The sequence below is a fragment of the Ceratosolen solmsi genome, unplaced genomic scaffold (assembly GCF_000503995.2).
Source record: "Ceratosolen solmsi marchali unplaced genomic scaffold, CerSol_1.0 scaffold41, whole genome shotgun sequence".
NCBI classification, from domain to species: Eukaryota; Metazoa; Arthropoda; class Insecta; order Hymenoptera; family Agaonidae; genus Ceratosolen; species Ceratosolen solmsi.
The window spans coordinates 2,904,205-2,916,705 of NW_011948424.1; the positions used below are offsets into that span (position 1 = coordinate 2,904,205).

General features: G+C 26.9%; 1 protein-coding gene across 1 annotated transcript in view; it reads right to left on the bottom strand.

The window, feature by feature from the left end:
• Nucleotides 1-12,501, bottom strand: part of bdg (sodium-dependent transporter bedraggled) — a gene marked incomplete at its 3' end in the record, with an annotated part of 106,945 nt that overhangs the window by 79,237 nt on the left and 15,207 nt on the right. Inside the window, exon 2 of the mRNA XM_011500186.1 lies at nt 3,876-4,923. Within this exon, the coding sequence (XP_011498488.1) occupies nt 3,876-4,891 (1,016 nt within the window). The remainder of the gene's footprint in view (nt 1-3,875; nt 4,924-12,501) is intronic.

Here is a 12,501-nt window from a genome sequence, read left to right on the forward strand (position 1 = left end):
ATAGTAGCTAATAGTTGATAGTAGATAGTTGATAGTAGATAGTAGATAGTTGATTGGCGAGAGGGAGGGAGGTGCGTATACATAAACGAGGATAAGAGACGTCGAAATTTATATGCAATAATATGTTGAGAGGTGTTCTTTCTCGCTTCTCTTGTTCCGTTTCTTTCTTTCTCTTTCCGTAGCTCGAGGGATACGCACGCAGTTAGAAGCGCTACACCGTTGCATTTGCGCTTCAGTTTTAGATGAGACGACCTGGAGTTGCGGTAAAAGTAAATTTCGAAATGAACAACGCGTTGTTGGTAAATGCTTATAAGGAAAAGGAAAAGGAAGCTTTTGTAGAGAAGTTCGTTGAACGAGTTGGTGAAACGCGCTACGCTTGTACTGCTTTGATGACCGGAACATGTATTACGCACGCATGTAAGTACAAATTGTGTTGGTGTTGGAGTCATATAGAGCCACATGGAAGCCACGCGAATGAGGTAATTATACACTTGGATGAAGGAAGTGAAAAATAATAGATCCTCTCTTTTGTTTTATAGATTTTATTTCGGAGAAAGTACTATTCTATGTTCTATAGCGCAGTGTTTGAGTGTGCCTCGTTAAGTATACGCATATTTATTTATGTAAATGGGGGCGAGGAGGGGGGGAATTATCTATACGGACATTTTTTTTTAATTTCGACTTTTCCACAAAGAATTTCTGTCCCTTATGCTACTTATTTTTTCAATCTCTTTTTATTAATATAATTTTCGTTATAAGTTTCATTTATTGCATTTATGTAATATCCACTTGTATATGTAAAATATTTATTCATCTCATTATAAAGCAAGGATTTGAAGATAAAGAAATTTAGTTAAAAATAATTAATAGTAATAAACGAACGACTAATGTTAGACTAATAAATTACAGTTATTTTTTAATATCATATTCGTATCTTCGAATTTGTAAAGTTTTTAAAAAAACAATATCTCATTAGGATTCATTGGTAATCCACAAACAAGTAAACATTTCCTTCATTGTAATTATCTATTATTAGTATCGAGATCCATTGAATCGATTCCTCATATTAACGCTTACGATATTTTCAGAACAAAATATATCATTCAGTATCCAACATATAGAGAAAAAAGCATTGTTTAATTAATTTTTTTGATTTTTTTTTTTTTAATAATTGTTATACAAAAAAATAATAAAAGTAAATTAATATCAACACAACCGATAATACAATAGATAATAATTTAATAATTAAATGATTATATAATGTATAGACACTTGTAGAGCAACGTGAAAATAAAATTTTAAACTTAATTTGCGAAATTATTTAAGATTCACTTTTCAAAAAAAAAAAAACTTTTTTCACTGAATTAACTAATGCACTCTCATTCGCATATTACTTTTACAGAATTAAGATTAACAATTGTTATCCATTCAATGAAATAATTTTGTTCGTTTTTCCATTCCCTAAACATTTTCTTATACTCTGTTTGTCAATCTATTTCCTTTATGTCCTCTTTTTCCTAAAAGTACACAATTTCATTCTGGTGTTGACATTCTGATTTTGAATATCTCATACTAATACTATACTGTTCTTACAAACTTTTTGCAATTTATAAAATCGGCCGTCAGTGATCTTTCCATTACATTTTCACAGTCGATTCGTTTCACATTATTATTATTTCCAAAAGACCATCATTATGAATAGAGTGTAAGAAAAAGTTGATCGAACAGGGGGATGGAACACATATCGCGCATTTGAAATTTCCGAATATTAAATTCTATTGGAATCAAAGCTCACTTTAGTATCGCATTTGTAAGAATGATGTAAAATTTCCATAATTTATATCTAATTACGGTAATTATAAATTAATTGCGTTGATCCTAAATTCTTACCGTTCGAAATTCTTTCTTATCCACTGAATTAATAGTATAGTTATTTTTTAATGATTTTATATTATGTTAAATATACCAATGAATTAATTGCCAGCAATTAAATATATATAAATATATATGTAGGTTATATTTATTGTATCATATAATAATTATTATATTTATGTATTATTTTCACTTATTATATGAAGGAATGAATATAATATTAAAAATTTCAAAAATTTTCGAACAATGTTATAATTAAATAATTAATATATATTATCGCAGACATTCAGCATCTATATAAACAAGATTGTAATAAACTTTCCGATACGATCGTATTACTTATAATCTATATGTGCGTGCGTGTAAATTCGAGATTACGTAAAACCCGTGCACGCGTTTCATGACTAACTTTCAGTTAACCGGAATTGGTCGCGTGTTCCTTTATTCAAATTCATCGAGCGTTTAACGACTATACGAGAACCCTTGATACCTTCTTTCTTTTGCTCCCAGCACTTATTATTCTTCGCTTCTCATACCAATGAAGCTATACCTAACATAAGCGTAATTAAAAAGTCTTTACTTGTAATCTACTATAGGTCGGAATTATATTTTTGGTCGTTTGTGTAATTGTACGGCAATTTGTATTTAATATTACAAATATCGATCTCATTGTTTATATAAGGTATTTTTTTTTTTTTTTTTTTTTTTTTTTTTTTTTTTTTATTACTACGAGTAGATGTTGCAATCAATCAATTCTTTAATCACATTTTTATCTCAAATGTTATAAAAAAAGAATTTAATAATTTTATTTTCTCGACCTTCGTAGTAATCGAGAAACATTTACAATATTCGTGAAATCTTGAACGAATGCATTAAACTAAAAGTAGCTTTTACTTTTAATCATTCAGAAAATACTAATAATATAAGCGAACTATTGTAAAAAGTAAGAAAATATGAAAAAAAAAAAAAAAAAAAAAATGTAATAATTGTAATTAATGGTGTAATTAAAAATTGTCTGTAAATTAATATTCTTATTTTCAAATTATTATTTCACATTATTGACAAAGATATCTATATTAAAAAAAAAAAAAAAAAAAAAAAAAACCAAGATAAAACATCAACTATAATCAAATTATTGATTTTTTGCAAAATCTTTGCGTATTCCATCTTTGTTATAAGATTTACATTTTGTTAATATATCTTTTATGCTTATTATTTACGTTGGGTGCATGTGCCGTAGTGATCAGCGACGCGTTTCAATTTTAATGAATACATTGTGGGACGTTAAGAATAGCTTATGAGGATATGTAAGCTTAGAATGAATAAAAAAGTTTTCTCTTCGCTTAAACTAGTTTAATTTCGGAATTTCATTCAATCCTACGCGATAATGCTAACTTCTACGATAATTCATTAATTATAGGTATAATAGCTGTTACGATAATTAATATAAATTTTTATTTAATAGATAGTGCTATAACTATACGAGTAATATCATTGATCCAAGTAAAGGCGAGTGTGAAATAATATTTTTGCATTAACCGAAAATGTCATTTAGAAATAAATGATAACTATTAGCATTTACTTTTAGATCATTGAATTATCGATATATCATCCCATTAATAACATTCACAATAATGTCAGACACCTATTTTCTTTCTAATAATATTACAAAATTAGTTTTTTATATATATAATTCGGCTCAATTAACGTTTAAGAAAGAATTTCAAATTCTAAACAGACAATTAATCTAAAGATTTATAAAATATTTAAATTTTACAATATCCACTTTCACTATTATTTAAAATTTTATGCATTAATTTCATGTATTTCCGAACAAAATTTATGTTGTATAAATTCTTGATTTATATATATATATATATATATATATATATATATATATATATATATATATATATATATTGTGTGTGTGTGTGTGTGTGTGTGTGTTGAAAACTTTTTTGAAGGCATAAATAAGCGATTAAATGAATAGTTAACTAACTTACCCAGCAGAAGAAACCGATTGTCTTCTATCAGAAAGTTTATCGTTTGTCGTGACTTTGATATTATTAGGTTTTTCATTGATATTTCCACTCCTTTTGCCCGCTAGCTTATCACCATTGTACTTCGACCTACAAATCGACGAATCTTCACTCCAAGACTTGTGATGGAAAGAGTTTTTCGTCTTTTTTTGCCAGGGCTCGACGTCTAATCTTATAGCCGAACAGGTGAAAGAGCGCAGTCTTTTGAATGAATTCCTTGCAGCTCGAAGACCATCGAAGTCGAAATTTAAGGATGTTGGCCTTTTAGCGTAGTCATTGGTTTTCGATGGCGGTGATGATTCAAAGCCCTCGTTATCAAATTCGAAACTTGTACTCGGCTTACAGTGCTTTTGGCGATTATTAATAAAGCAAGTTGGTTCCAGAGGATATGACGCGTTTTCTTTGCTAGACGATCTTGAAAATTGTATTTTTGAACTTCGCAAGATCTTCTCATAATCATTGGAGTTTCTAAGCTCAAACTGTTCATCATTATCATCCAATTCTGATAAGAAGTTGAACGCGTCATTTATTTCCCGTGTCTCATAAGAGACATCGTCTTCCAACGAAATCTTCATAGATACCGAACCGAAATCCACGCGATCTTCAGAATCTCCAAGCATTTCAGAAGACGTGTGAATATTGATAACTGGTTCTAAATTCTTAGTGATATCTCTGACTCTTTTGATAGTGTCCGAGGATACTACATCGATTCGTTTTCTTATAGGTACAACCTGATCGTGACCCAAGGTTACTAAAACGCTACCTGCAGGCTCTCTATCGTTGGCATTGTGCACAAGATCTACGTGGTTTCTACGCGTTAGTGATAATTTTTGTTCGAGCTTCGGTGGACAGACATCGAGGAGATGTTCTTGCTCTTCGGGGGTAGCGTCGACTATGGTGACCCGAGGAACGCATGTTCCCACTACACCGCTCTCAAGGTCAATTAGGTCGACGTCATCAATAATATTTTTTGACGCCATGTTAAATGTCGAGCGAGACCTCTGAGTAGTTTCTGAAACACACACAAGTACACAAGACATAATATCGAGATGAGAAGGAACAAATTTTTAAATTTAATTATTAATTTAAGCATAATAATTATCGAGAAATATATATATATACAGAAACGATTGTTTATTAAAATATTGTAAGTCTCAATGATTTCATGCAATTGTCGTGAATAAATTAAGATATCGCATACAAATATGTGACTAAAAATTTCTCGTTGCAAAAGGAAAAAGTGTTTCATAATATATTATGTAATATTATTTTTCAATATATATATATATATATATATATTAATTATGATATTTATTATAATTGTTAAACTATGTTAATATAATAAATTGATTTAAACTGTTCACTGATATAATGAAGTAGTTGAACGTTTTGCTTTACGTCTTTATTTTGAAATGAAATTAACAAACAGATTTTAATTATAAAAATTTTTTTTTACAAATATACAAATTTAAAATATGAGAAAAATAAATAAACGAAAAATTATAGAGAAAACTCTTAGAGATTTGTTTAACATATAATTTTTAACACTACTTTCCGATAGAAATCATTCAACATATTTAATAATCTTTTTAACGTTATATTAATTCAAATTTATCTTTATTCCGTTGCATTGTTGTTCACATTTAATTTACCATAAAAAATTTGAAGAAATTTCTTACTAATACAATAAATATCTATTATTATTAATTTATTTGTTTATTCTCTTATAAAGAATAAGGAAAACTTTATAAATAAATCAATATATATATATATATATATATATATATATTGATTTAATTTGAAACATTAAACGAGATAATTGCATTCGTACTTAGAGTAAAAACTAAATGATACGGTTACAGCCGTACTTTTTTATATATCAACAGAATACTTGGAAGATTACACGTTTCCATGGTTATTCATCATTCTCATATATATATATATATATATATATATATATAAAGGACTCCGTGAGAAAATTCAGTAACAATATATTTTTATTTGATTTAAAAAAATTATTTTTAAAACGTGACTTGCCATCCACATCGGCAATGTAAAGACTATTATTTTTATTTCCAACCCCCCCCCCGCTCTCCCCTCTACATCTTTTGCCTCTCATTGCTCAGCAATCGTTCATGTTCGAGTATCGAGTGAACTATTGACCACGATGCTCGAACCCGTCAATTCCAAAGGGTAATCGAAGATATCGCGTACGACGTGAGAAGTCGGCACTCGTTACTCTCGGAAAAGCGTGTTATGCGCCTATAAACAGGTCATGAGAAACACTAGAATCCCCCAACCGCGTCTTCGTGCACACTTTATGCAATTGACGACAGTGGTCTCGAGTGTTTGTATTCAAGTGTGTATCGTGTTAACATGCTTCTTTATTTACATTATCAATGAAGAATTTACGATGTCGATGCACATAGTTTTCGATGATAAGATAATGGATAAATACCCCGAATAGGATCAATTTTTAGAGCAATATATATTTAGATAATTAATAGCGTTCCAAAAGCGAGACGGGAGGAAGAATCAAGTAACGAATCGACATCTTTACTAATTTTATTTATACTATCAGTCCTGAAATGTTTTATGCGTTATTAATCATATCAAATTATAACAGTTTATGTAAAATTGAGAAAAATCAGTTAAAACTATCTATGTCAATGTTACATTGAAATTTCTATACATAATCCAATTATTTAACTTTTAAGTTAAATGATATATTATAGTTTATATTATAGTTTGGACATTCACTTTGAAACTTTGCAAAACATGTTACTTATAAATTACATCGATAACTGTTTATTTTCTTATATATTTGTTTAGTCCTTAACGGATAGATAATTTTCTAACTAATTTTTATGTATAATATATAATATTTATATGCACATAACAATATATAAACAATTGAATATTGAATAAAAATATGACAATGAGATATATTTAAAAATTTGTAAAATCGTTAGTATAATTAAAACGTGAAATTTTACACAAATCTTAGTTTTAATAATATAATTTCGTTTTCATTTTTTATTATACTGAATAATATCATACATTCATAGTGCAATGAATTTTTAACAGATTAAGGGCAATATTAGAGATCAAATTTAGACAATTGTTAATATTTATTTACATATAATTTTTATATTATATGGTGCATTTTTTCGTTTAAAAATACAAAAAAAAAAAAAAAACAAATATAATAAAACATAATAATAACTATAAATTTAACAAACTGTAAAAACCTTTGTATTTACAATAATTTGTTAATAATTGAAAAAAATTAATCTATGTTATAAATATTCTTTTAATGTTTTTATAAAAAATATAGTTACTTCAGAATTATTAATACTGTTTTTTTTTTTTTTTTTTTTTACATACATATCTCGTTAAATGTTAATGAGACTCTCTCCGAGTTTACTTGGGAAAATTATGAAAAGTTTTTTAACAATATCAGTCAATATTTGAAATACTAACTACATTAAATATTTATGAATATGGTGTAAGATTTAATGTACAAAAAATCGCTTATCTAACTTTTTTTTTTAATCTCCACAAATATTTTGCTTTTTTTTTCTTGTCTAAATATATGGCCTTTTTATGTACTTTCTAAAAACAGATTCCAAGCACAGTAATAGATTAATGTATTGTAGAATTAAGTACATATTACAGGGTTCTTTTTTTTTTTTTTTTTTTTTTTTTTTTTTTTAATGTAACTATATATTACCATTAAGTAAAATAATATAAATGACTGGTTAATAATTTAAGATGATTTAAATAATTATTAAGGCAAAACTGATTTATTTAATAATAATTTCTTTTAACAAACTTTATTGTACTAATAATGTGTATATAATGAACAATTATTACCTTTACTCTAACAATAATTCGCAAAATTAATATTATAGCGAGAAATGTATAACCAAATTAATGAATTAGTTTAGTATTGATTGATATGAAAAATATATTAAAAATTATCATCTACGTCGAAAAAATACGTTACTTGTTAAAAAAAATTTTCACGAATATAATAAAATAATTATGCATAATAATAGTATAACTGGTATATTAAAAAATTTATAACCAACATGAATACTACTTTTGAATTTATAGAAACATCATACGCTTATGATAAATGTGAATATATTATAGCAATATTGGTAATAATAAACAATAGACCTTATATTGATTAAATTAATTTTTTCATGTGTGATTGAAGCCGTGATCTTAACTGCGATCAACGTCAAGGCCTCGTTCGTACAACACATACTCAATAAAAACGATCGAAAGCATTTATTTATCCGCATGCGCTGTTGATTCGCGACGACGGGGAAAACGTAGGCAGAATATTCACAGAAATCTCCATGAGATTTTGACACCAGACTAATGGAATAATGAAAAATCAAATTCATTGTGAATGTCATTCAAGGTGTATAAGAAAATCAAAGAAAAAAAGGAAAAAAGGAAAAAAGGAAAAAAGAAAAAAAGAAAAAAAGAAAAAAAAGAAATAAAAGACAAAAACAAAAAATGCCGTTACATAATCGACTATTCATTCATTGGCTTTTATGTATGAATTCATGTACTTGTAACGCTGATTGGACTATGCTATTCTTTCACGTATATTATAATATTACACAAATTTGTATCATAAAACTTCTTTCAATTTTAATTACTTTAATGTGAATTGTTTAATATGCATGTGAGTATAATTATAATAAAAAAAATTTTACTCAAAATTCTTTTTAATGGTTCTCATTTATTAATCTGCATTCTTAGATAATGAGACACTTTATAATTATTTCTTTTCTAAAATTTCACTATATTTAATTCATAACTCATTTATTACCATTAAAAAAAAATTTTTTTCGTATTTTTCGAAATATATCACTTATTAGTAGTTATAAACAATAATTATGAATAGAAAGGTATAAATGTTTCTTGCATTTATTCAGTTATAATGTACAAATCTGTTCCTGAAAATCATATCGCATGTGTACACAAATAAGACTAGTAATCTGAAGTTGTAATGAACTTTATATTTTAAATAATGTAATGAATCACAAGTGAAAATATTATGAGAGAAAGATTTAAGACAAAAAATTTACTAGATCATAAAAAATTAAGTAAGTAACATTGTATGCGTTATACATAGTGAAAATATTGAAGAAAAAAAAGAAGAAAAAAACAATAAAATATTTTTATATATTTTTAAATAATTATATAACATTAGATCTGTTTTTAATAAATTGAAACAATGAAATGAACATAATGATTGAGTATTGAAATTTTATCCTTTTCTTTATAACGTCAAACGATTTATTGCTACAAAGAATTATGCAACGAGAGGAAACACGAATTATGAAAGCTGAAATTACCGTATTAAAATTGTTATAAAATGAGTTTTCGATGACAAATTTATTACAAACTTTAATCTTTATCGTTGTAATTCCGATAGTAATTAAGTTTATAAAATTATTTCGATACAAACAATATTTATTATAAGAGAATCACATTATTCATAATAAGACGATTGGCAATATTCAATCGAATATAAAAATTACGAAAATATTGCTTTATGCAATATTGATTTTCTGACGAATAGTAAAGATAAAATAATGGCCATTTTGATAAAAAAAAAAAAAAAAAAAAAAAAAAAAAAAAAAAAAAAAAAAAAAAAAAAAAAAAAAACTCCACTGTTATAATTACTCGCTGACGCGAAGATGAAAAGCTTATTTCTAAAATCGTTCGATATGTAATAGTGGAACTCACTTTTACGCTGAAACATATGCAGGAAATCTTGGAAAATCGATGCCATAATTAATAAATCTGCTTCAATAATATATAATATTATGATCTTTGACTATAAATTCTGCATTCGAGTCCCAAATACGTAAAAATACAATTCGAAAAAAAAAAAATAGAAACAAATGTCATGCGACAACTAGACTATACAACAGCATTTAATAATGTCGAATCTAACTTTGTCACTAGTTTGCGACTCCGTCAAATACATATTTAGGATTGATTAACGCGTCGGTGATAAATTTTTCTCACTCAACGACTGCGATTGTTCGACCTATCAAGGGAGGACGAGATTATTTGGATGCGCGTAAGCATGTAGATAACGTGTACGTACATTGATTTTGTTTTTTGAATTATAAAGATTATTATTATTCGATCCACCATCCCACATTTAAGGCTTTCATAGACATTAATGACAAAATGCGATCATTTTGTTACGTCGTTCGTCCGTACGTTTGTTTGTTAAAAATATCATATTATATGTCACAATTAATTGATACGAAATAAACATTTAATCGATTATAATATCATTTAATTTTATTTACAATTGAATAATGCAACCGTGGAGTCTCTGCATTTATTCAATTAATTTTATTGTATTAAAAGGTTTGAAAAATGAAATGTCATGCATTTAATGGTAACGATATTCATTATGTTAAACTAAAAATAGACTCCACGTTCAACTTCTTGCCACTATTCAAAGTTATTCACTCAAAGTTCAATTCGCATTATTACTTCGATTACTTATTATTACATTCGCTTATAATTAATTATTATTGAATATATATTGGAGAAAATCAATGTGCGCTCAACGGCGCGCTCGGCCAACCTGCCGTTAATTATATTTTTTTATTTTCATTTACCACTAAGGTGCATAGTCGGCGAAACTTCTGACCTTTTTCACTTTGTTATAGATGAAAATATATAAACTTGCTTGATACGTACAAGGAATTACATTGCATACAAAAGAATCTTGATTCGTCTGTATATACGAATCACGTGATTAACATAGTCAAAGCTTTTTTTTATATATACACACACGCGCACTTATTATTTACTAATTTTTAACAATCGTACACTTTTGATGTTTTATGTGCTTACTGATAATACATACGATTTCGTAAATGTTGTTGCCGCACTATAATATTGACAGATAGCTTTTTTTGTCAATCAGAGATTTATTAAAGATAACGTATTTCTTAATTAATCTACTGATAATTAATATTGTTTACTACAAAATTACAATAAATTTGATCTTTGCTTTTATTTACAAAATCTTACCGAAACTTGTTTTTCTCGATTAATCTTTATAAAAAAAAAAAAAAAAAAAAAAAAAAAAAAAAAAAAAAAAAACCATAAATGTCAAAAATTCCTCAAAATAATAATTAAATTGAAATACGATGGATCGGCCATAAGATTTAACATTTTTTTTTTTTAACTACACGAGTAGTTAAAGCAGACGAGTTTATCAAAAATAAATTCTACCAATTGCCACGAGTGTGTCGATGAAATAAAAATGACTATTATAAGTAATATTAATTTATCGGTTAAACTATGTGGGAGAAAACGATGTAACTTAAATTAAAGGGATTTTCGTAAGAAAATTTAAGCTCATGAGCTTCACTTAAGCCCATGCCAACTTATAATAACAGCGATGATCGTATATTAAATTATTCTTAAGGGGATAAAATCATTTCGTATCTGTCATTAAAAAACATATGAAACAAATATTAAGAATAGCCGTGTGGAGTGGTAAGAACAGCTAGTAAACCGTAATGGTTTGGTAAACACCGCTTCATCAGCGGAGAGAAGTAAGCCCTTCGGTGCACGTATACTCCTTTATTTGCGATGACCATCGCGTTGCCAAAAAGAAAATGAGCTTTTCACTGAAGAGCTGATGATACACATAGCTCCGCGAGTGTCAAGTGCTAACTTTTTTGGTATTTTGGCATTCGACCAATGCCGAATCGTTGCCCACACAAGTGCGTACTTGCGCAAGCAACATGAACGCAGCACGCTACTGTAAAGCTTGAAGGAGATAGAATGGATGAAATAAACGAGAGAGAATAAAATATATATTGATCGTAGACTTTCTTGGTTATTCGAAAGTTCATTAATTTTTATATGCCTGTTGTTATGCGCAATATTCGGGTTTGAATGAAATTGCGGGAAAGCATATTATTTATTATATTGATGCCTGAGTGTTAAATGCCATATAATGATGATAAGATATGCGCTTTCATATAATATTTTTCGAATGCGATTAAAGTAAGAGAAGAAAATAGCTGAAATTATATTTTATATAATCAATTTGTAATAATATTATTTATTCGATCATCATTTCTCTAATTATTTCATAAGGACTTTGATAGTTTTTTACTTTGGTTCCATTTCGATAAATCCACAAAAAATATATACTACGTAATTATATTTGAAGAAGAATCATATAAAAGAAAAATCATATAACAAGAACATTTAACAATTGTTTTGTCTGTAAAATTTCATTAAAATCCTTCATTTTATATCTAAAATTTATTTATATTTTATCAATAATTATATTATAATGTTTAAAAATTCTTTACATTTCATAAAATTAATACGGCCATAATTTAAAGTTTTATTTTATTTTATTTATTTTTTCAGGAGCAGAACTTACATGACAAAAGAAGATTAATTTTGTATTAGGTAACGTTAATTTATAAAATAAAAAAGTTTATATAAATTAGAATTCTTATATTATTTATATATATATATATATATATATATATATATATATATATAT